This window comes from Propithecus coquereli, unplaced genomic scaffold (assembly GCF_000956105.1).
Source record: "Propithecus coquereli isolate 6110/MARCELLA unplaced genomic scaffold, Pcoq_1.0 Scaffold45, whole genome shotgun sequence".
NCBI classification, from domain to species: Eukaryota; Metazoa; Chordata; class Mammalia; order Primates; family Indriidae; genus Propithecus; species Propithecus coquereli.
In genome coordinates, this window is record NW_012150285.1 from 3,056,429 (window position 1) to 3,082,990 (window position 26,562).

Here is a 26,562-nt window from a genome sequence, read left to right on the forward strand (position 1 = left end):
TCTATGCCTATTTTGTTAAGTGTCTTATCATAAAAGGGTGTTGAATTTTGTCAAATGCCTTTTCTGCGTCGATTGAAAGTATCATATAGTTTTTGCTTTTGCTTCTGTTTATGTGGTGGATTACATTTATAGATTTGCATATGTTGAACCATCCCTGCATCTCTGGAATGAAGCCAGACAAATCGTTTTTTCTATTGCTATTTGGCTTAAAACACAATGAGTAAAACCAAATCCCCTTTTATGTATCAACTTCACACACTGAGTAGATTACATATAATCACTTTACATCAATGTAAGGACACAGTAAAAATAAAGTTTCCAAAGAAATATGAATTAAAAGTCACCCTTAGTGTGTTAAATACTCAGATATCATTTATTAGTAGAGATTCACTGAATTTATCAGATTTCATTTCCATCTTTATTGTAAGAGTTGCCCCTTACTTAATCCTAGAACATCCATATGTTCTTGTATTCTTATAAGATCATGTTCCAACTAAAGAAACATTTTAAATCATCACAGTCAACAGATACAGTATTTTCATTTTCTGGAACAACATAATTCATATAAATCAGGAGCATTAAAACTGCTATCACTTTTTAAAACTTAGTATAGGAGAAAAAATAGAAAAAAAAATCTCTACACTGAAGATGTCATCCAGAAGCATAAGTACAGGAAGATTAAAAAAGAAACTTAATGATGTTGAAGAAATTGCTTTATATCTTTTCCCAGACCCTCTTGTTTTCCATTTATTTACTTCAATCTTCACAATAAATTGTACTAAAATCATTAACTGAGATTCGGGCTGAAGGTTGGTGTTAATTGGTGAGAATAAGGTAAGACAGGAGGATGACTTTCTCTTTTTCAGATGCTTTATTAATATTTTAATGGCGAATACATGTCAGCCTTTCATATACGGTCTTTTAAATCCACATTTAATATGAGTATCAAAGACTTCATCAAACGCAGAGAATTCCATGAACTCATTTCATCTCTGAGTCAGCAAAGACATCTTTAGTAATTATTTTCTGAATATCATCCCTGTAACCTCATCTGTTATTAGACATTCAATGTACCTCAACCCAAAGACAAGAAATGTATAAATTCTATATGCGGTTTCTTGAGGAGGCAGCAATATGCTAATAATGACAAACTTCAAAGTGAATTTCTTTTAAATTTCATACTATTTATGCAGGAGGAATTCTGTATTGAAGCGCAGACTTCAAATTTTTTCCTAATGTTAAAATGTTGAGCCATAAATTATCTTGGTGTTATATTTAAAATACTAACTTATGCAAAGTAGATAAAACAAACAAAATTGTTATTATTTTGGAAATAGGAATAATGAAATTCAACAGAATAATAGCTTTTCCTTATTTGATGAAGGTTTTTCCTTAAACTAGTGACGTAAGTTTATGTGTTCTTTACCTCAAAAGGTTGCATTTATACACATGAATTTTATAGTAGAGAAGATTTATCAATATTTCACTTTAACAAAAGTAAGCCATCCACTGTCTAAAAACAAAACAAAAACACCACCTTTACTCCAAAGTAGAAAAGACAATCCAAACTCGAATAGCCCAGAAAATTACAACAGAGCCACAAAATTGTCATTAAAATAAAGGGCTTCTCCACCCCAAAAGAATTTCTTCCTTATGTGAATAAACATCTATCATGACAGAAATTCTTATTAAATGACTTTGTTCTCTTCTTTTTCTCATTTTCCCGGTTTTATTTATTCCTTATATATTTTTGCCAGATGACAAAAAGAAAAAATTTAAGAAAACTAAGATGAAAGCAAGTAACACACTTTTTGTAGGAGAGTGGAAAGTTTCCGTTGGAAAAAAACTCGTAACACCTGCTGTAGTTTGAATATGTCCTCCAGAAAGCATGTGTCGGAAACTTAATCCCCAATGCAACCGTGCTGAAAGGTGGAGCGTAATGGGAGTTATTAATATTTAGGTCATGAGGGCTCCACCGATTATAATGCCTGTTTTAAAATGGCTTGAGGCTGCAAGTTCATTTTCTTGCTCACTCTTGTCCTCTCTTCTTTCAGCAGGGTTGACCCTGCAAGAAGGCCCTCGCAAAATGTGGCCCCCCAGTCTTGGACTTTCCAGCCTCCAGAACCATGAGCCAGTAAATTTTGTTCATTAGAAATAACCTAGTCCATGGTATTTTGTTCTAATAGCACAAAACAAACAAAGATGAGACTATGGATACGTTCTGGTCTTAGTCACTTATTTCTCATATGTTTGCATAAACAGAGGGGCAAAGAGTTAATCTAGTGAGCTACTTGCTGTACTTCCATGAAGCAATGAATGTTCTTACTGGAAAATGCTTCATAAAAACCTCACATAATAAAACAGGCCCTAGTTAATTCTCTACCTGTAGTGGGTATTATAACATATTTTCCTACCCATGAGAAATATTCTTCATATAAAATATCAATATCATCTTTCCACTTCAAGTTTTATTATACAATGATTATCTATATAATTTATCCATTCTTCCACTCATGTTGCAAACATTTAAATATTCCTTATGCTCCAGAAATGTGCTATCCATGTAGAATACAAATGAAAAAATAAAATTAAAAACCTAAGGAATTCATGAAATTTGGTTACAAAAACAAATATAAAAATTAACAAATACAGTACATTGTAAAGTATACAAAGATGAGGTAGGTATACAAAATAGGTACAATGATCCAATTTGGGAGTAGAGAAGATTTTCCTAAAAACCTAACCTCTGATCTGAATCTTACAGTGTAGTGTAGGTAGATGAGGGAGGGATGTTTGTTTCTAACACTTTACCTTCTGACACTCACACGCATGCTTAAAAGCATAAGGATGGAAAGTACATAACACTCTTTAGAGAGTGGCTAGTAGTTCAGTTAGGCTATTAGTTAAGAGTCTGTGCATTTGTGTAGGTGTACAGAGGTGGAATATCAGGGTGTGTAATTATTAATGTGCAGTGGCTTGAGAGTTGAAGAGGAAGGGGAAAATTGGAGAAAGGCAAGGACTTGAGGGGAAATACTGACTAAATATTAACAGAATAAACTATGCCAAGTTTAGTATAAAGTTAAATGATTTGAGTACATATTTTCAAACACATTAAATGAACAAGTGTTCTCATTTTTCACATCAAAAAATAGGACAGTTTCTTCCAAACAATGTTAAAACCCACTAATATTTAGCATATTTAAAAACTAAAGTTAAATAAATATAATTCAGGATTTTTCAGAACCTTTAGTATCCTTCTTGAATAATGAATCTCCAAGAAAGTGTATAATCTGCAATGGTTCCCAATTTAAATACAGACTTTGTTTTCATAATGACTTTCCTTGGGAGGCATAGTTTTCTACCAAACAGAGATTTTAAGAGAATTTATAATTTATTTTATTATTACAATGTATTTTGTACCTATACATTTATATAAGAGTTTTTCAAGAACCTATGTAAAAGCAAATGTCTGAATTTGTAATTGGAATTATTAATGTATATATTTCTCTAATACTATAAATGTATGTGTATATGCATACACACTATACATATATAGGGTGTATATATATTAATATATATACATGCACTACGTGTTAAATATGTTGTTTGTGTGTATGAAGTTAAAGCTTCATTTGTCTTTGTAATCAATTAATAATATGTTATTGTTTTAATTTTCCATTGTGAACTTTTCTTTGGCAATATGAACTGAACTCCTTAAAATTCCAGTTACTATGTGCATTTTCTAGGTTATAATTTTTAAATTATTTTAGTCAGCTCTAGAATATTTTTAAATAAAAGGGCATGGAACTAGCTAAAATGATAACTTGAGTATTAAAATTCCATGGCTTATTGATAGAAGCTGCACAAATCTTCTAGTGCCTTAAGAAATATACACTTATCCTCAAGTATTACAAATGCATGAAAGAAGATACATGTACTACAAATGATAACTAAATTCTCCTACTTGTTCAATAACCATTAGAATGTTGTTTCTCAATATCACTGCCACTCACAACATTGTGATCAATATACTATCAGGAAGTTTTATTATCATTCACTTGTAAGATTCGCCCACAGAAAAAAGTGGTAATTCTTTTGAACACATTTCTAGTCATTGCTACTTCTGATATGAGATGTAGCAAAATTCTTATTTTTCTGTTGCCTTCAATGTGGGGAAAGTAAGGATAGGAGAAATGTTAATTTCCACAAAATATATGCAAAGCTAAAGTAAGACCACATGTTCTAGATGGACTAAAGAAAAATAAATTGTAAGGCAATTGTGTATTCGACCAAATTATAAGCCTGTAGATCACATATTATCTTATTTCATAGGAATATCTTCTTGCTATTTTAACAAAAGTGATATTAAATTGACTACTGCATCAGGCACTGCTGTCTGCTGACTAGTTTGTAGAGACATTTCTTAATTTAGTTTCAAGTCGTAGAATTCACTCTGCACTGTACCTCTACAGAATTAGAGGCTCTGTGTTCACCCAATGTATAAACAAAGTGACCTCACATACCTACGGTGCGTAAACATGACATCACTTATGTCAGCACTTTTCAGTTACCACATACCACCTTCTCAATTAACTCACTGTTTCATCACTTCATTATTTCTCAAACTGGTCCTAAACCTCTGTTGTTTTGCAAATCCATTTTATTAAAAAATATATGCAGTTATCATGAATTTAAACACTCCCTTTTTTGGCAATATTCTCAGGAAATTCCTTTACTACATATGTTACATGAGAAATAAATCATATGAATAACTATAAATTTCAATAGAATTAAAATATACTGCAATTTGAAAATGTAATGAAGTAATATTTTGTATATATTTTATATGTTTATCACCTAATTAGTTCATTATTACTGATCATTGTAAAACTCTAATGACAAAGCAAAATTCAACAATAAATAAAACAAAGTCTACTTACGAAGTTACTATGAATTTATTACTAACAAACTTTCCTTTCACTTCTACAGTTGGAAAATTAGATGATAATATTTCAATCTTTCTGTTACCTATATGTTTTATTTAATACTAAGTTTCTTTAATTTATAAATAATACTACAGTTTAAAACTCTTAGTCAATGTTTAATTAATAGCATCCACTGAGCAGCTGATAAATTCAGGCAATAGGTTTGGTGCTTTAAATATACATTTTATTAACTTAATTATTCTTCACTTTATCATTGATAATTAGTTATTATGCAAAAATGAGAAACTGAGACTCAACAAAATTAACTTATTCCAAGTTACATTTTTATTTAAGCAAAATAAGGATTTGAAACCATTTCTGTCTAATTCTAATGCAACAACATTCTGGACTACTTGCTACTGATATTAAGATATGAAGAGCATCAGTTTATAGATTGCAAATCACCTTAGTAAATAATTTATGTTTTCATTTTTTTATTTTTAGTTAAACCACCTATTTGCTTAGGCTAAGGTAGAGCTATTGGCTAAATTAACTAGTTTGGTTGGCTATAATATAACAGAGTGTAAGCATTAATTGCTAGTGTTGAATCAGAAAAAAAATCAGTTTTAGTAATAAGACTATTGACATTAATTTTTCACACCACTAAAATGTTTTACTCTGATGAAGAAAATAGATTATTGTGTACAACAGACCAGCTCAATTAAGCATGCCAGTTTATTCAAACCTAGTATAGGAAACAATTTAACACATTGTGCTAAACAGCTTTCAGGTTCGATTTAATGATGCCACATTCGAAAGAGAAAAACCTGCGTATTATTGCTCAAGCCGGCTGACCTACAATTGATTTTTCTTCTGTATCAAAGTGGATGTGAATAGCTTTGTAAGCAATGCAGAGTCATCACAGTTCTCATGTCATTAATAATTCATGGATACAAAGACTTCTAAGTTTGTTTATAAAGTGACTAGAATGGATTAAAAATAGATCATCATATTTGTATAAATTGTTATTTAAAAAGAGAGGACAGAACATTGCTAAAAATATTTATGAAGTTATTTTAAAATAATTCATTAAAAATCAAAGAGTGAACTCCACTGAAGCACTTTGTAATACTACTAAAGAAAAAAAATGATATGAGTGACTCAGTTAAGTATTTTATTATCTTAGGCTCTCAACTTAAAAATGTATGACATAATACGGTGAGGTATCAGTAAATTGGAAACTTCCTACATGCCACATGAAATTACTACAATCCCCTTTCTCACATAGAGATAACTACCATCCTAAATACTTGTTAGTCATTGCCTAACTTTTCTGTATCATTTTTACCACTTGTGTTTGAATGTTAAACATGTTTTAAAGTATTTTTGCACATTATATAAATGAAATCATATCTTTTCCAGTTCAACATTTTATATGTATACAAACACACCTAAATGTGTGTATTTATATATTCTGCTTGATATTAGTTTTTTGAGATTCATCTGTTGATCAATGCATCTGTAATGCATTCATTTTTATTGCCATGAACTATTTTAGTTTATGAACATACTTCAATGCATTTATTTTTTCTAGAGTTTTATTATGAACAGGATAATATAAGCATTCTTTTTTTTGTTGTTGTTTTTGTTTTTGTTTCAAGACTGAGTCCCACTCTCTCTCCCAGGCTAGAGTGAAGTGCATCATCCTAGCTCACTGCAACCTCAAACTTCTGGGTTCAGGAAATCCTCCAGCTGGAGTAGCTGGGACTACAGGTGCATATCACCACACCCGGCTAATTTTTCTGTTTTTTGTAGAGTCAGGGGTCTCGCTCTTGCTCAGGCTGGTCTCGAACTCCTGACTTCAAGCGATCCTCCTACCTTGGCCTCCCCAGAGTGCTAAGGTTAGTGCGAGGATTAGAGGCATGAGCCACCATGCCCAGCCTGTATAAGCACTCTTATATGTGTCTTTTGGTGACTATGTGTAATATATCACCTAGATATACACTTAGGATTACCAGTTGCTAGGAAAAATTCATGTTATATTTTACTAGACAACATAGAACTATTTTCCTAAAGGGGTTGTACCACCTAACTTGCAGCAGGTGTGTATGACGATCTTCATTGTTTTTGAAATATCCTTTCTAATATTTAGTTTGTCAGAGTAAATTTTTATTAAATGGTGGATATGAGATGGTATCTTAATGTGATTTTTAGCACACATTTTCTTGATTTCTACAAATAAGAAATTTGTGGGGCATTTGAGTTAAATAACTTCTCAGGTCTTTTGCTAATTTTTTTATTGTTTTTTTTCTTTTTTCCTTTTTTTCCTTCTTAATTTGAAAGAACTACTTAGGTATTATGGAAAATGATTCTATTCAAGCTTTCTCTATGTTAGAAATATTTTCTCCTAGTTAGACCTTTTTATTCAATGTCATTTCAGTATTTTTGGATAAACAGAAAATTTTTAAATTGTAATTTATTTAATACATCAACCTATTCCTTTCTGATTACACGTATGTGACCAGAATTTATGACTAGAGGTCAAAAATTTATTCTCCAATAATTTTTGCTAAAATATTCCAAAATTTACCTCTTACATTTATGATTATAACATAATTAGAATTGAGTTTTGTAAATAGAGATTGGTAAGGTCCATTTTTTGCTTTTTCCTATAGAAAATTAACTCTCACAGCACAATTTATTCAATATTCTATCCATTTTCTATTGATGTGCAATGTTCAATTTGTCATAAATGAGGTTAACATATATCCTATGTCTTTTCTGGGCTCTCTCTTCAGTGAGAGCATTGCCTATTTATCTGTAAGATCAATTATAACTTTGCAAATACATTATCTTAAATCCTACCCAACTCATTGGTGCACTTAAACATATTTTTATTTTTTCAAGTGTTTTTATTTCTTTTAATTAGAATATTTAATCAGATTGTCTAGTTAGGAATATTGGCAAAAAAGGGTGTAACATGATTTTCCTAGTCTCTAATTATATCTCATATTTAAATCTAAAGAAGAAACTTTCCAAGTGCTTTCAACTTATCAATATCATGTAATCTTTAATTTTGAATTAAAAAAATCATTGGTTATGCTTCATATTCTTAAAGCCACAAATAACTAAATTTTGGGGTGTATAGTATGTTTCATTAATGTGCTATTATATTATATATTTTATTATAACTATTTCTAATATATGAAAATGCATCCATATTCTCATCGTAAAGAGAAAGGAATTAAGAATCAAAGATTAACTAATGTTCTTAAATTATATCTCATCTCACTAGCAAATGCAGAGGTCTAAGCCAGGCATAAATGAATAAGAATGCGAATACATGAGCATTCCACTACACAACGCTGACTCGTTGTAGAACAAAGATATGATCTAAATTTCTGTATGTGTGCTGAATTTTCTATGACATTTTCTTAATTCTAGAATCAAGTGGTAGTTTTTCTATAAGTTGGAATCATCCATTAAAATTATAAATGCTAATAATTATCCATTCCAATGTAGTAAACACAAATATTTAAAAATCTGTTATGATGAAGACAAAAGTTTGTTACATTATATTAGCAAGATTAAAAAAATCAGTAAATATGAATGGAAATATTTTAAAATTTATAATAGCATCAATAGTGTCAACATTAATATACGAAAATATTCAATTTTATACAATAGCTTAATATGTTTTAAAATATTATATTTTATATAATAGTTATGTTATAGACTTCTGCATCAGTTTTAATAATAATCGTATTATTAATCCAAAAGAGGCATGTGATACACCGGTTCACACCTATGTAACCCTTTTTTTTTCATGTTTCTATTGATAGTTTTTAGTAAATTGTTTTTATTCATTTACTTTTTTAAAAATTTCAAAAATATTCAGTTGTTTCCAAAATCAGTAATTGCCATGACCCACCACTGTATGGCTAATGAAATGAATTCATCCCAAAACTCTTCCACCATGTTGAGAATCTATGCCAGATATCAAATGGTAATTAGCTAAATTTAATAAAAATTATAAATGAATAATTTGTTAGACATATATTAAAGTGAAACTCTCAGCTGAGAGTTTGCCTTTCAAAATGTCTGACATATTGGAGCAGATATCTATGCTACTAGACTGTTTTAAGGGCTGGTGTCACACTGTAAGCAGAAAGAGGCCAAAAGATGTCAAAAATCATATTACACTTTGTAATTATTTTCTAAGACTAACAGCCCAATTTATCCCAATTTTGGAATAAATTTATTTCTACTAAGGCCATGCTTTGGGGTTTTAAACAATAATAATAATAATAACAACAGGTAAGGTAAAAAGGTATTTGGCGAATGAAGAGTAAATTATATTAAAAGAAAATATTTATTACACAATAAATTCATTTCTGCTAAAGAGGAATGTTGGCTTCTAAATGTTGATTCAAACTTGTATTGCTGAGAAAAAAGTAAAACCCATTCACATTCTATGTTCAATATGAGGATGTTCAGTGGGAAAAATTCCCTTAAATTCCTAACATTAGAAAACAGAAGTGGCTCCAATTTCTCTATGACTTTGAATTACTGAAGAGGGAATCAGCCTAAGAAATATATTGTGATGTTTGGCGCATATTTTCTTCATGAATAAGTCGGAAAATAGACCAAAGGAGGTACAAGAGGACACTGTAAAATTATATAGCTGCAAGAGGCAGGTCTACAGAGACAGCTTTATTATGAAAATAGTACAACAGTAAGGAAGGACAGCAAAGTAAATCTCCTTGTGTCTACTGCGGCCAATATTTTGAACAATTAACTATTCATTTATATTTTGCTATAGCTGTTCATTAAAATGGTGTTTCCAAGTCAGAGAAGTCTAACAATGCAAAGCAATTTAACACTATGTACTGATTCCTGAGCTCATTCTACTGATGCTGCATTCAGGTTTTTGCAACGTTTTAAGCTAACACTAGACTATTGACATCTCATCCCCAAGTAGTACACCAGGAGTTCATGTTCAGGGGACCACTGGAGTCTTTTTTAATAGTCTATTACATTTGCACAGAGAGGAGATCTAAGCACAGAGAAGTGGAAAACTCCATAAGTAGGAGTTGCTCTTTTTATTTTTATTGTGACAGTGAAATGGTTAAAATATGTTCTATTTTAGTAATTACTTTGACACATTTAAGAAATTATTCTCTAGGGCTCATGATATTTTCGGCATCCTTATAACATACTGCCTACAGCTTACATACATTACATAAATTTAGACATATGGTGAATAATGAATAAATGTTTTAAATACAGAATTAAAGAAACTTACTCTTTTTCCAGGAGGACCTGGTGGACCAGCCTCACCAGAAGGACCAGGAGGACCCTATAAAATGTGAAAAATACATTTTAAGGAACTGGATATTATTTTCTGGCCCACATAATTATTTGAAATCTGGACTGAAACCAACTTTCTTCATTCCCGCACATCTATCCTGGAAAATCTCAGCCCCACTTCAGATCTCTAAACTTCCTCTATATATCTATAGTTAGAAATTACAAATTCATATAGTAAAATTTTTCATAACTAGAAGAAAGTCAATCAAATAGCCCCTATGAAAAACTGTGTCCTTTTAAAAGTGCTAATTTATATCTTGTAAGCATCCTACAGGCATGCTAATTAACATAAACATATGGTTAATAATTCTACTCATATCACATAAATTTGGGAAACCATAATACTATTACCTTTAAATTTCTTCTTGTACAACACTAGCATTTTTATGCCAAGGTGTACACAACATGCTGGTATATGATCCACAAGTCTTATCTACACAGAATAAGCTTATATCTCTGACAGCACGTAGCCAGTGGGAATGGCCCCAGAGAGAAAATTGTGCTGGGGGGCAGGTGTCTTTGGCTTCCCCTTAAGTTAAGGACCTCCCTTACTTCCTCCCTATATATGAAAACGTGTGGCCAAAGTACATTCCTGTGTCATTCCCAAATAGTAACCACAAAAGGCCGATACTAAGCAGAGTTCATTAAGTTTGAAATTGAAATAATTCATGCTAATGACAGGCCACTAATGTGGCTTTGTTCCTTTTAGTATTATTTGTTTTTGAAATAATTTTTTGTTATCCAATACAAATGATAAATAACTGAGTTTGATATAGTATGACAAAATCATTAGTGTAATAATAGTACATTTTTTATTATGAAGAATTTCCTTATATTTCTTAATTTACATCAAGTAAACATTCGATGTAACATTGACTTTTAACTGGAATTCAAATATCTTTGATAAGTTTTTCAGAAAAATGTATACACACACATTTGTGCTTTTGAAAGGCTGATCATTTCTGATTTTTTCTGTAAAATGCTTTGAGACTATGTAGAGATTTAAAAAAATAGGTTTACTTACTGGTTGACCAGGATCTCCATCTTCACCCTTGTCACCACCAACACCGTCTTGACCCTATTACAGGCAACAGAAAATGCAACCAGCTGTATCTCACTATTAATTTATTTTTATCAGAGAAATAGATGTGGTAGACTACCTTGGGATAAATTAATATCAGATAGAAAATAAAAATATTATTTTTTTTTTAGTTTTTTTTAAGATCATGGTACTTCTCACTCTATCCATAAAAAATTTGTGAAATTACTACTGTGTGAAGTTTTAAGTATAGTTCACTCTTGATACAGGGCAAGGAAGAAGATGTAATCAGTGTACAAGACCAGTGCATCCTTTTACCATGACAAATATGGTGCAGTTTGAAAGGCGATTTGCATTATAGAAGAGACAGAGAGAAAAGCAAAGATCCAGTAACTTTGAATAATAATAATGCTGCTATTCAGACAATTTGTTTGTACAACCCAACAAAGTCTAGAAAACTAATCCAAATGAAGAACACAATCTTGCAATGTAGGCTTAATAGTCTCCAACTATGCCAATTTTCTTGTAGTTGTGATTACTGTGTATGCTTTTTTTTTCTTTCTGTTGTTGGTATTCCATTTAAGTATTAAAATAATTAAGAATTTTTTCTAATTATTAACAATAGAGACACTGGGAACATTCCCAGCAAAATCATGCTTTTATTTTTCCATGATACTTACTGAGGGGCCAGGTTCCCCAGGAGGACCAGGATCTCCAGGAAAACCAACAGGACCCTAGAATGATGTTTTTAAAGGAAAAGAAATAAATGAAAAATGAATTTTTATAAAGTTATGATATTCTGAAGTATAGAGGTTAAAGTCATGGCAAAACCTGGTAAGAATATTTCTCTTCTTCCACCAGAAAATTTCTAAAAAGTGATATCAATTGAGAATGCTTCTGAATATACACAACTTTACCAACTTTGGGTCAGAGTCTCACAATTTCTAATCCTTCTGAGAAAACCTCCGAAGTGAGTTTGGCACTAAAAAATGGCACTTCATTTTATTTTTTTCATGTATAAAAATGTTTATTGCAGCATTGCTAGTAATAATGACAAATTGGAAACAGTCCAAATATCAGTTAACAGTTGAATTGATAAATTGTAGAATATTCTTATAATGAAAAATAATAAAGCAGTGAAATAAATGGCTAGATATGTATCTAGCAGAATGAACAAATTGCAAAAAGGTAATGTTACATTAAAAAGTATGAGTTATGTAATGGTACATGCTATGGCATGCCACTTTCGAAAGATTTGAAGAGATGAAAACTAATACTATATATCACTTATGGATATGTACACATAAATCAATGGAAACAATTATGGATGTCCATAGTAAACATCAAGTTCAGATAGTAAATACTTCTGGTGAAGAAAGTAGGATACTGAGATCAGGGAAGAATTTACTCTGGGACCTCAAATGTGTCTGGGATGTTTTGTTGTTGTTTTTATCATTTTAAAGCAAATGCTTTAATTCAGTGGTAACCTTTTAAGAAGGACATTTTCTTATACAACCATAATACTAATATCAAATCTAACAAAATTATCAATACTTTTTGATATTACCTAAAATATGCAGTTCATATTAAATTTCCACAATTGTCTCAAAATATAACTTTTTACATCAGGCTTATACAGATCAGAATCCAAACAAGTGCCACATATTATGCCTTATTTTAATGTCTCTTAAATTTCTTCAAATGGAGAGCAGGACCTCTTTCCCCTTACTCCCACCTCCAGCCCTAACACATGCCTTTTTCATATTTTCCTTCATAGTGAAACTGGGTCAGTTATCCTTTTAGACTGTCTCCCATTCTAGATTTATCTGTTTGCTTTTCCCTGGTGTCATTTAACTTGTTTCTTTCCCCTCTATGTTCCCCACAAAAGGAATGTGTGTGAGATTTGGTTAAATTCAGATTTAAGTTTTTTGGCAAGAAAACTTTCTAGGTTATGCTGAATACTTGCATTGTGCCAGGCACACTACACTCTAGTAATGGCAAAACTGATGGAGGTGGATAAAGATGGGGCAGCGTAATCCTCCCATTGCAAGGGGCTCCAACAACCTTTTGTTTAATAGTTTCGGCCATTGATGATTGTTGCCGTCTGCAGTGATGATTTCATTAGAGTTATAAAATGGTACTTTTCTAATTTTACTTTCTTAAACTGAATTCTTCTGTTAAAAAAAAGAAATTTCCTTCATCTACAAGGGCTAGTCATCTTGAAATGTGGTTCACAACAGGAAGGAAGGAAGCACACTTAACTATTTCCTTTAACTACCAATTTTCAGAATTAAGAGTTGGTGCCCTAATGCTCTCTTTCTTTAACAAAAACAAAAACAAAAAAAAAACTGGCTAAATGTTAAGATTTTGTAAAGCTTTTGGTGGTAAATATTTAACTGTTTTTGCTCTTCTCTAAACCTTTCTAAAGTTTTTAATCTGACATGTTTGAGCAGAAAAAAGACTATTTTGTAAAGGGTTATATACTTAAAATGTTCATATGATATTAAAAAAGATGCTTGACCTAAGCTTTGGGAGTATAAGTTATATAAAATTTTAGAAGGCCTATTGAAATTTGTTTAAAAAGTAGAACAGAAGGAAGAAAGAAATGAGTTAAAAAGATAAACCAGGAGAGTGAGACGGCACGAAGCCAATGTAGCCACACACCGCCAGTGGGGAATGGAGGGAGAACAGTGCTATCCAGTGCTTGGCCCAGCAGAGTCTCTCTGTGATCCAGACGCCTTTTTCAGATCAGAAGAGAAAAGAGCAGGCAAGCAAACAACAATAAAGGTGCTAAAAGTTTTCTAGAAAGGCCAGACTCAGGAGCAGAGTAGATGCACAGTGGGCTGTGCCCATTTAGGGGCATGAGTCTGCAGTGAGCTGGGGTGCCCAAGGGGCTGGCCAAGTGCCTCAGGGGAAATGGTATCCTGGCATGTGCCTGGAGGGGGCATTGGCAGAAAACTTAAGACCCTAAGAATGCATTCGAGGGATTTCTATTCAGGGACCTGGCTACCCTACTGGCAAGTGCTGAATCTGGATTCAAATTCTGGTTTTCCTGACTTCAGAGTTTCAGCTTTTCAACCCTCTTCCAGTTTCCTTGCCTTTCCTCAAGTTTCATCTGAATACAGTTCTGCTTAACTAAATTTATGTTTGATTTTATTTTCAGAAATGTCACTTTAAAGGGAACCAGACTAACATACCGGGTTACCCTTAGGGCCATCGTCACCTGATGGTCCCTTAGCACCAGGAGGTCCAGCAGCTCCAGGTGGACCAGCTTCACCTTTCTCTCCTCTTTCTCCTTTGGGACCCTATACAACGTCAGAAAAACAATAGTTACCTTATGAGTTTTAAATCAGAGTTTCTTAACCTTGGAACATTGGGCCGGATAATTCTTTGCGGCAGGAGGCTGTCCTGTGCATCGTGAGATGTCTGACAGCTTCTCTGGCCTCTGCTAACTAGATGCCAGCAGCTACCACCACTCCGTTTCACAAACAGAAATGTCTCCAGACATTGACAAATGTTTCCTGGGGTCAGATTCACTCCTGGTTTAAACTAATCTATGTTAGACTCTAATATAGTCCTAATGCAATTTGTGTTTACTTAAGGTAGCAGTAGTGGTTTTTTTTGTGTGTCCTTTTCTGGATAGTCCAACAAAAGGAATGTATACAGTAAACTGCTTATAGATTTAATGTTCTCACTTATGCAAACAGGATCTTTTCTCAGCTTGTATACAAATCAAAATATGCAGAGAATATACATAGTCATTAAACAATAAGCCTCTGCATTTGTGATTATTCATAATGGGATGGAAAGGAAAAGTAAAAGCTGAATCACAGATAGGAGTTAAGTTACATGTTTGAAAATGCTCTGAAAGAAATTCCTAAACCAATAGCACCTTGTATGACAATAAGACAGCACTTACTCCCGGGCCTGCTTCCCCAGGAGGCCCTGGGTTCCCTGCTTCTCCAGGTTCACCCTATAAAGAAAAGACCAAAGGAGTATTAGAACACAGAAATCATATTTTACATTTGTAAAACAGTCTTCAATTATGATTATACCATTTTAGACTAGCCCTTCAATTATTATATTATTTAAAAGGCATTGAAAAACTTTAATAAGAGGAAGGCACTTTTTCTATTACTGACCTTACTATTTTTGTTTCTCAGATGAGGAGACAGAACTAGATAGGCTTGATCCTGCAGTTCTCACTGGCTAGTTAAGAGCCAGCACATCAACCCAGGTTACCACCAAACCATCAGAACAGACATCTACATGTTTCCTAACAAATTATGCATTTGTATTCTATCAATATTCATATTATAATCAAGTTTGTTGATTAAACAATTTCAAATTGTTTTTCACTAAACTATGAATTCATTTCTCTTTACAAATTAACAAATCGGTAGTACATATGTTGCTGCATAGAACATGCACAGTAGATATCTAAAGAACACAGAGGAAAGATTATGAGATATGTAAAGGTACTTGATAATAATCAAAACTGCTCCATTTGAGTATATACATGTTATAAATTTGATAGTCTTTATGATCTTTCTGGTTACATATGGAAGGCTATTTTCTAGCTCAGCAAACTAATAGATAAATCTCTTAGACTAGTAGGTTTTAGCTATGAAAGTCTCTTGCTAATGCCTCCTACTTCAAAATGCATAAAAACATAACATCTTATTGAAGTAATCATTTAAGTAAAGTAATACAGTATTTCCACTCAAAATCAGTGATACTAGTAACTGTGAAGTCAGTGACTTAGCAATTCTGAGGTGGAAATTGTCCTTGTAAATTGACAAAAATGTGAAGCATGAATTTCCTTTAATTTTTAACTTTGATATTTCCAATATTCCTGGCACAAACCCACTGCTCCTAAATTAGTTTGACATGTGTCAGATTAAATGTAAACATAATTCCAGACTATTTTATGTGCATATAATAATTTCTCAGTCTTTGAGAATATCACATATTTTTAACTTGTTAAATAATCTTCATAGTGTTGGAGGCCATCAAGTACTTTCCATGAATTTATTATTAGTAGTATTGTGTGTAAATTATTTTCTTTCTCAAGACGAACAGCAAATATTTCATATTTTTGGATAAGGCCTTTCAAGTAACATATTGCATTTACATTGTTTATAAAGAGAGGAATCATTCAGCTATCCCAGCATGAAGGAATGATATATTAGTAATATCATGAGCCATTACATCTTTAAAATGAAGCAAGTAGTTTGCCATTCAAATCAATTATAGAATGCCCATATTAATTACTTAATATAAGAAATATATACATTTATTTAGAAATATGGGAAATCTATTGCACATGTACAAAATGTTTTCTTATGTACTACATTAACCTATGGTAGTATCACAGAAAGAACTACAGGAGAAACAGCTACAACATTTTTAGTTACTCTGTATGTTTTGTTGTTCCTTTTTCTTTTTTTTTTTTTTTTTCTTTTTTTTTTTATTTCAGCAAATTATGGGTGTACATATGTTTAGGTTACGTGTGTTGCCCTTGGTTCCCCCCCCCACCGAAGTCCGTGTTTCAAATATGTCCATCCTTCGGGTAGTGCGCATTGCACTCCTTGTGTATACAAATACCCGTCCCCTCCTCCCTCCTCCCCCCTCCTCCCGCCGCCCTTCCCATGGTACAGATGATTAGGTTAGGTGTGTTGCCCTTGGTTCCCCCCCCACCGAAGTCCGTGTTTCAAATATGTCCATCCTTCGGGTAATGCGCATCGTTGTTCCTTTTTCATTCTCACCAACTACAAAGTTAAACTTATACAGATTCTGCCTGAAGTTATAAAATATGTATTAAATCTTAAGAAAATGTCCTGATATATTTCCTTGTATTGAGAAAATTATTTAAGTGCAAAACCACTTATAGCAAATATACATTACATGAAAAACAGGATAAATATATTTAAACAAAATGCATCATGACTAAAAGATATTAGCTTTTTTGTTTGTTTGTTTGTTCATTGTTAGTGGCTGGGAATAAACTTTCTAATATAGGAATAAGGATGCATTCAGCTAAAATCAAAGGTGATGTCAGAAATTTGTAATCTATAGCAAATTATATTACCCTAGTTTCTAAAGAAAAAATAAAGATAAAAGTTTTACTTTTATCCTGCTCTTTGTCACATAGAATTTTTTTAAAAAAAAACAGCAATCTTAAAACTCTGTGTGCTTTTTAGTGCAATACATTCTGCATCAAGTACATTTAAATGTAAGAGTCAAATCACCCACTCGATTGACGGAATCATTCTCGTGAGAGTCAAAGTTGGCAGTGTTACTACATAAGCTTTGAACTAAATGGAAGCAATGTGGAAGGGAGCTCCCCAGAACCCCAAACATCTGGTATCTACAACTATATTTGAGAGTAACACAAAAGAAAAAAAGCATAAAAGAAGCAACTGAAGTACTTAAAACTGTTCCATCTACATCCAAAATATTGAAATAACAAGTAAGAAAAGATGAAAAGGATAGTACAACTTAAAACTACCTCACACAACTATCTAGTCAGTATTAGAGCCAAAAACAGATGATGCAAAGAGATGAGGAAAAGGTGTGAGGCTGATGTCATTTGTCTAACATAGCGATATTCTCAGAGATCGGTGCTCTCCTATGCTATTCTTCCTAGGACAACTGCATTAAATGAAAAATGTTTTTTTCAATTCTACCCCCAGCTACCCAAATAATCTCAACGCATCATTTATAATTTAAGAATATAAAAAAGAGATAGTCAATCAAAGAACCTACACTTGTTTATGCAGTAAGAATTAGATTAACAACTTTGAAATTTTTTGAAGGAATTAATAAACTATTCTGAAGAGTTCATCATAGAGGATTTATTAAAATCAAAATGCTAGAATGGGAGTGTTCACCAGAAGTAAACCTCAAAATAACAGATTCTAATATTTTTTATTTCTTTTAGAGACAAGATCTCTCTCTGTTGCCGAGGCTGGAGTGCAGTGGCATGATCATAGCTCACTGCAGCTTTGACCTCCTGTGCTCAAGCAATCTTCCTAACTCAGCCTTAGGCCTGGCTAACTTTTTCAGGTTTTTTGTAGAGACAGGATCTTGCTATGTTACCCAGGCTGGTCTTGAAATCCTGGCCTGAAACTATCCTCTCATCTTGGCCTCCCAAAGTGCTGTGACTACAGGCATGAGCCACAGCACCCAGCCCTCATATTCTAATTTTATCACAGCTCTTTTTCTGATGGTTAAACGCTTCAATTAAAATAAGTCAATTTAAGTACAAGACTTGAGACCAAGGAACAGAATCATTTTCAAGATTAGCGTAAGTCTATACTACTGATATGCTTTAATAACTAGCAAACTAAGGAGATATTTACATGTTTTCAGTGCATAACATATTATGGTATAAAATTTAATTCTTTTCTCCAAACTGGTAAGTAATTTATTTTTTAAATCAAGAAAATATCAATGATAATTCTCTCGAAAATTTTACTAAGAAGTGAGCATGAAATACATAAATAAGAAATAAATGAATCATTTTGACATTTTCATAAAAGGAAGAGCAGATTTTTGAAATGAAATCATGTTGACAAGAAAAGAAAGCTATTCTAAGCCCACATATTATGGCATATGCCAACTATTTTAAAAAGTGCCAAAGATAAGTCAGAGTATTAGTAATGAAAGATGACAAAATGAATGACTAATTCTTTTGTGATTTGAGGAATTCCTTTTTCCCTTTAAAACAGTTATATCAACAAATTTCTTCTATTTTCAGGACTGAGCATTGCTAGACATTCATGGATTGAAGTGGATCCTGGCTTAGTCACTTTCTAATGAAAAACCTTGATGAAATTACTGAAGTTCTCTAAGCCTCAGCTTTCCCAGCTAACAAATGTGGATAATAATAATATCAGCGTGAGGTTGTTGCTGTGACTAAAGGAAATAATCAAGGCATGCCATTCAGTAAAATACCTAGCAATCAAAAACATAACATTTCAAAATGATGTTAACTTTAATTTTTGTAACTACTAGAGTAGATGAGATATGAATCCTATAACTACATGTGAAATGCTTAGAAGCACAATAACATTAGAAGCACTTGAAATATTACTCAATATTATTACAGTCCTTAATTATTATCTTTAATAATGCTATTTCAAATTCATATGACTAAGATCTTTACCTTTTCTCCAACACCACCAACTGAACCAATGGATCCTGGGGGTCCTTGTGGTCCCTGTAATGTAGAAAAAGGAGTGCAGTCATCCATATTCTTGTAATGAAATAATAAGTTCATAAATACAGTTGTTCTCAAAGAGAGTAATATATGCAACGAGTATGCTAAGTAATTTGAAAGATGGGACAAAATGATGCAAAATTGAGTTGTCAAATGTACTGGATAGGAAATAATTTAATATATTACATTGATTTTCACATTCACCAGAATTTCAAAGATAAAGCAGGAGACTTTTCAGCTCTAGTCATGCCAACTGATACTCAGAACATAATTTCAATCTCTCCACCCATGGAATAGTCAGGTCTATTTTAGAGGATGATTTTGTGGTGGATCAAAATCATGACTCTGGTTAAGAATCACATGATCCATGCAAAAACAAACCCCTTATAATCCAACTTTTAGTCCCTAAATTACTTAAGGGGGACTGAAATCTAGAAGTTCTTTTAGTTTATCTGCCCCTAGTCTATTTTACTCAGTTCTGGCCTGCCAGAATTAAAAGCAGACAGAAAAGAACAGCAACAAAGGTAAGGGAGAGGAATGAGGAAAGCATGGACCTTCACTCTGAAAAGGTGCAGTCAGAAGAAGTGATTATCATCAAAACCATTTATCCATTAATGGCAAAAAGATAGATGTGGCATTCCATATCAAAATAGTACAATATTGGAACAGTTTTTAAGCTTAGGGAATTATCTTCTTTATATAACTAAGCGAAAACATTTTACATAGTAAGAGGTACACTTATACACATATTTTTGTAACATATTTTATAGACTTAAAGTAGTAATACATAATGTAAAGCTTTTAGATAAAAGCTACTGATAACACATGTATATATAAAGGACATTTGGAGTACAGACCTAGACTAGTGTAGTAAAAGCCAATTAAAAACCATCTCCTCATGTCATTATCAGAGATAAAGGTTAAATTTCAAAGAATTCAGCAACTATTTATAGAACAGCTATCATATGCAAGGCACAGTCTAGGTATGTTGGTTTGAACAGTGTGTTTGGTTTGAAAAATTATGATAATACACACAATATCACTAATATATCTCATTCATCAGTAAGTATATATTGAATGTGAACTGTGAACCTATTTTATAATTGTGGTGACTTGTTCCCTGTAAAGCCCGTTTCTTTCCCTGTATAATACAGTGGAATAAGTAGATGATTCTTGAGTTCTTATACACTTCTATTATAACATTAAACAATAATGTGATTATCTCCATAGTCTCTCATAAAGCATCTGCCATGAAATGATATCAACACCTATATAACTTCAAAATAATTAACATATACTTCACAGTTCTTACATCAGCTCCATTGGGACCTTGAGGGCCTCTTGGGCCTGGAGGACCAGGTGGACCCTGTAAAAGATGATCATGAAAGTTTGCAAAGACCAAATTCAAATGCATTTCTAACATATTCATTTTGTGATTAAGAAAACTAAAAGAAGTTTAAGTCTGTAAAATCACAGTCAGTGAAGCACATCAGGGTTATAAGTCATTCTTGATGGATACAACACTGTGTTAGTAAATGATCCTTTACACATAGCTGTGGGGAAATTAGGATTTCAGGAAAAACAGTTTGATTAGAAAATGGGCAAGAAAGTCTATTGCTAATGCCTGGTACAATTTATTCATAATACAACTAGAAATATTTTATGCTAGAATATAAAGGGAACATAAAGTTTGAAGAACTTTAAACTTTAGAATTCTAAAGATTTAGAATTCATTTACTAATGGAAGTGTAATTTATCTTTGTTAGTATGTATTTTGCTTTTTCTGTACATCAATTCACATGTTCTACATGCTAAAATTATAAATAACAAAAACCTATTTAATTCTTTCATAAAACAAAGATTTTCTCTACTGGCAGTGCATTAAAACAAATTTGGGGTACTTTTTATAAAATTCTGATGGCCAGAATTCCCTACCTAAAGGTTGTGATTAAAATAGTCTGTAGTGAATATCAGGACATTAATATTTTTCAAAAGTCTCAGTTTATTCTAAAGCCATGGTTAAAAAGATTTTCTATTATTGCCCATTACCACAAGATCAGGGAGAAGGTATCAATGATTCAGGGAACCATAGCAACCATATCTAGAAAGGAACTTGATATGTATCTGATGCTGCTTGGAAGTATTAATCAGTTATTTGAGTCAGCAACGTTTATTATGAATTTCTTGTATTTTGGTTTATTAGTGATGATAAGAATTATCTGAAAGAATACAATAGATCCAGGAATAGTCTCTAAGGAAAATAAAATCTAACAGGTGTTAAAATTCAAAATATGTATTCTGAAGAAAGTAAAAATTGGGGGCAATTGTAAATGGAAGGAGCAATTAAGACATTTATTCATCACATTTCATTATATATTTCAATTACCTTGACTATTTATTTATTTTAAAATAGAAAGCCAGAAGCAATAAATCCAAATAATTATTAAGTGATAGCATTCTAAGTAAAACAGAATTCTTTACTAAATTAAGAATTTGTTTCAAAGTACAACTAATTTTTGATTCTGTATTAATACCTGCTGATTATCCAAATTCTGTGTGAATATCTATTCTTTACCTGCTCCAGATCAAAGTCCAAAGCTAAAGACTAAGAAATAACCAAGTGTGGCAGTTGATTATGTACACCTCAATACTAAATAATATATACACAGAAATAAAAAAATATGTAACAACTTACAAACCAATGAATGCCACTTGGAGTATATAACATTACTCCAAAGTGAGAAAGAGAAAAGATACAGAGATAGTCAAGGTAATATTATTATCATTCAGTGGTTTCACAATGGAGGTTGGATGGGAGAAAGGGGAGATGTCCATGTAGGAAGCAAATACAGTGTCACAAAATCCATCAGACTTACCATGGGGCCAACATCCCCATTTTCACCTTTTTCACCAGGTGGGCCTGGCAGACCCTAAAAAAAAAGTAGAAAAATAATAAAAATCACTCATGTATTTAAAAAGATATGTTTGATCAATTTCTAATATAAAACCAAAAATTAAATATAAAGTTAAATAAGTACATGAAAATCAAGTTTCAGAAACTAATATTTGTTAAAACATATACAATGCAAGTGTTGACCACATGTGATAAAATCTTAGACATACATTTACCAATAAAATTTATGCTTTGTGTAATATTATTTTATTTTTAGTTACAATAACTAAATACATAATTTGATCTGGGAGTTTATGAACACCTAACCATTTGCTCCACTGCTGTAATACAGATTTCTAAAAGATCTAGGCCCAAATTATTTTAGAATACCCTATCCAGGTGAGGTTTTTATAGTTAGGTTCCATCTAGTTTGTTAAAACTCTTTTGAAAATAAATATTCCAATATGATTTCAGAGTTATAAATATCTTCTTAATTTTTGACCTGCTAATTCCATTTCTGAATCTTAAAAATCCATAAGGCCATGAAACCTGCTAGACTTTACTTCCTTTATTCCCTCAAATCCATTTTGAGTATACTCAATTGTACTGCAATTGCTATTTAGGAGAGGCTCTGTGTTCTGGTATAAACCCAGACAGAGAGGTTGCATTCAAATTTCACCTGGCCATGTCTATGACAAAATTATTTTATTTCTGCTTGATTTCTTATTTGACCTTCCCAACTAATTGTCCCCTGAAGAATTGTTTATATTTCCTCTTTCATGTCACTATAAGACTTTGCACATACTTGAATTGTATGCTTATAAATATGCTTATGTCACTTCTTCATACATTTATAATCCTGAGCTACTTGGGGGCAGCAGTCTTTTAGGTGTCAATTTTTTATTTCTAGGAACTAGCAGAGGGCCAAGTAAAAATTAGAAACTCAATGAAATACTTGTTAAATGAATGATGAATGAATGAATCTTAAGCAATAAACCAATAGGAATAGCTACAATCAATAAAATGTTTTCTGTAATACTAGATATAATACTGAAAATTCTCAGTTATTTCAAATGTTTAATCTTAGAAAAAAAGCTAAAAAATTTTGTTATATTAACTATTGGAATATTATAAAACTATAACATGATACCTATTAATTATCTATCTAAACACCAATAGTACTGTGACAAGTAAAAAAACCAAATATGAATTAATATGCATTTTATAAACTTAAATAACTGTAGGACAAGTATGTAAAATAGGTATAATTATTGGACACAAACAGTAAACATGGTAATCATTTTTAATACTATAGAACTATAGATTGTTTTCATTTTCAATGTTTTTAGTGCTATAATTATATACATCTTATACTCTCTCTCTATTTCTAATACACAATAGCATTGCAGATATAATCTATTTAGGAAATAAAAAATACAAACAATGCAAAAGCTCTAAATAACTGCCAGCACTTAAGTGAAATTATTGACTTCTTGGTACTCCACTGCAATTGCTGAAAATTATTTGGCCATGACCACAATAAAAAATACATATTACTTAATACCCCCAGCCATGTAGCTGGAACACAAGTTTCATAAAGCAATACTTATCCTTTTGCATAAATGATAGTCTTTGATATTTTTATTCTATTTTACTTTATTCTGTTCCATTTTATTTTTAAATGCAGGTAATAACCCACTGAACTGTTTATATGACCTACTAAATCCAGACGACTCTCAGTATGGAAAGAAGGTACTTTATTGAATATAATTATGAATTTTTAAAATGTGGCATATATTTATCTTTATGAGAAAATATTAATTACTAATTTATAATGGACAATATATACCTGTATCTCATTTGTTTTTTGTCAAATGCCAGTAAGATGTCTAAGCGAAGAAACTGCTGTATATGCACTTTCCAAACTGTTACTATCATCTGATTATAGTTTCTAAAATTATAAATGCAGTTCCTAGAAAGGAATAAACAGGTAGTGTTTCCCAGATTTTAGTCTACCTAAAAACTATCTGGAGGAGATCGCTAAAATTTTAGATTCCAAGGCCCTCACCTTCAGAGATTTTCATTTATTGATGGAACAAAGGACCCTGAATTCTTAAACATGCAAGTAGATTCTAATACAGATGAACTAAATATTTCACTCTATTTTTGTAATTAGTATGCACTGGAACTTAAACATATTTAAGTTCTTGTAGACACCACAAAAATTAACAGTCACTTTTTTTTTTTTTTTTTTTTAGACAGAGTCTCACTGTGTTGCCCGGACTAGAGTGCCGTGGCTTCAGCCTAGCTCACAGCAACCTCAAACTCCTGGGCTCAAGCAATCCTCCTGCCTCAGCCTCCGGAGTAGCTGGGACTACAGGCATGTGCCACCATGCCCGGCTAATTTTTTCTATATATTTTTAGTTGTCCAATTAATTTCTTTCTAATTTTAGTAGAGACGGGGTCTCGCTCTTGCTCAGGCTGGTTTCGAACTCCTGAGCTCAAAAAATCCGCCCGCCCTGGCCTCCCAGAGAGCTAGGATTACAGGCGTGAGCCACCGCGCCCGGCCGAGTCACTTTTTTTTTTATCTTTTGTCCAGGTTTTCACATCCTCCTAGGATAGATTGCATCTGATTTATAGGATCCCCCAAATTGCATGGTATGTTAATATTAGTTCACAGTTTTATTTCTATTAGAAGCCCAGTTCTTCATTGTCGTCTTTCTTTACGCATATAATTATTCCTATTAGTTCAACAGGAATCTACCAATAGAAAACATGGAAATACTTATTTCTTTTTTTTAAATTAAGTTTGATGATAGTTTGAGTTAAGACAGAACGTTCTTATTATTAAAATTAATGAGACATAATGAGTCAAATTCTCTTCTTGCAGGGAACTGAACATGCTAACTGGAACTCCCATGTTAATCAGTTTTCATATGTCCTAACTTTCTCCAAGGGGGAAATTTATGCATGGACAGATTCTGTTTTAATGTCTCTCAATTTAAAATCATTTGCCACTTAAATTAGGCATCAAAAAATGAATTTAGGCCAAGAACTTTCATTTTATGTATATAAAAATGCATATATATATATATATATCTACTTTATGTGTGGATGAATAGCAAATATCAAGTTCAAAAATCAAGTCATTTAACATTAATATTAGACTATTATTATGTATGCCTACTATAATTGCTAATATCCATTCTGTCATAAAGACTCAATTAAAGGATGCAGATGCAATTGCGAACATGGTAATTACATTAGCATCTTTTCAGTTGCCTGATTTAAAGAGGTAGCTGTGGGAAAATATAATCAATTTTTTTAATGAACTGATTTCTTTTTTTTTCTTTTCTTTTTATTTCAGGGTACTATGAGGGTACAAACATTATGGTTACACTTTATGTCTTTGCCTCACCCAAGTGAGGGTTAAAGGCATGCCCTTCCCCCCTACAATGCTTCCCGCGTCCTTTCGTTGTGGGTTTACCCCCCCATCCCCCTAATCCCTGGAGAGTATTACTGCCATGTGATCACCCTAGTGTTGATCAGTTAGTACCAATTTGATGGCGAGTAAAAGTGGAGCCCATTCTTCCCCTCTTGTGGTGCCTCACTTTGGATAATGGGCTTAAGTTTAATCCAGGAAAGTATAAGAGGTTCTAGATCACTGTCGTTTCTCATGATTGAGTAATATTCCATTGAATGCATATACCAAATTTTAATAATTCACTCATGCATTGATGGGCACTTGGGTTGTTTCCACATTCTTGCAATAGTGAATTGTGCTGCCATAAACATTTGGGTGCAGATGTCTTTATCGTAGAATGTTTTGTGCTCTTCTGGGTAGATGCCTAATAGTGCTATTGCTGGATCGAATGGTATTTCTATTTTCAGCTCTGTGAGGTATCTCCAAATTCTTTTCCACAGAGGTTGCACTAATTTGCAGTCCCACCAGCAGTGTAAGAGTATTCCTGTCTCTCCGCATCCTTGCCAGTGTTTGTTGTTTTGGGATTTTTTGATAGAGGCCAATCTCACTGGGGTTAGGTGATATCTCATTGTGGTTTTGATTTGCATTTCTCTAATGGTTAGAGATGTTCAGCATTTTTTTATATGT

The 26,562-nt window shown here is 32.3% G+C and overlaps 1 protein-coding gene across 1 annotated transcript in view; it reads right to left on the reverse strand.

Moving 5' to 3' along the window:
- COL11A1 (collagen, type XI, alpha 1) overlaps nucleotides 1-26,562 on the reverse strand; it is a 221,557-nt gene that overhangs the window by 27,955 nt on the left and 167,040 nt on the right. The window contains exons 41-48 of the mRNA XM_012654837.1: nucleotides 22,435-22,488; nucleotides 20,871-20,924; nucleotides 19,505-19,558; nucleotides 15,254-15,307; nucleotides 14,532-14,639; nucleotides 12,015-12,068; nucleotides 11,320-11,373; nucleotides 10,231-10,284 (exon numbers count right to left, since the gene is read on the reverse strand). Of these exons, the coding sequence (XP_012510291.1) occupies nucleotides 10,231-10,284; nucleotides 11,320-11,373; nucleotides 12,015-12,068; nucleotides 14,532-14,639; nucleotides 15,254-15,307; nucleotides 19,505-19,558; nucleotides 20,871-20,924; nucleotides 22,435-22,488 (486 nt within the window). The remainder of the gene's footprint in view (nucleotides 1-10,230; nucleotides 10,285-11,319; nucleotides 11,374-12,014; nucleotides 12,069-14,531; nucleotides 14,640-15,253; nucleotides 15,308-19,504; nucleotides 19,559-20,870; nucleotides 20,925-22,434; nucleotides 22,489-26,562) is intronic.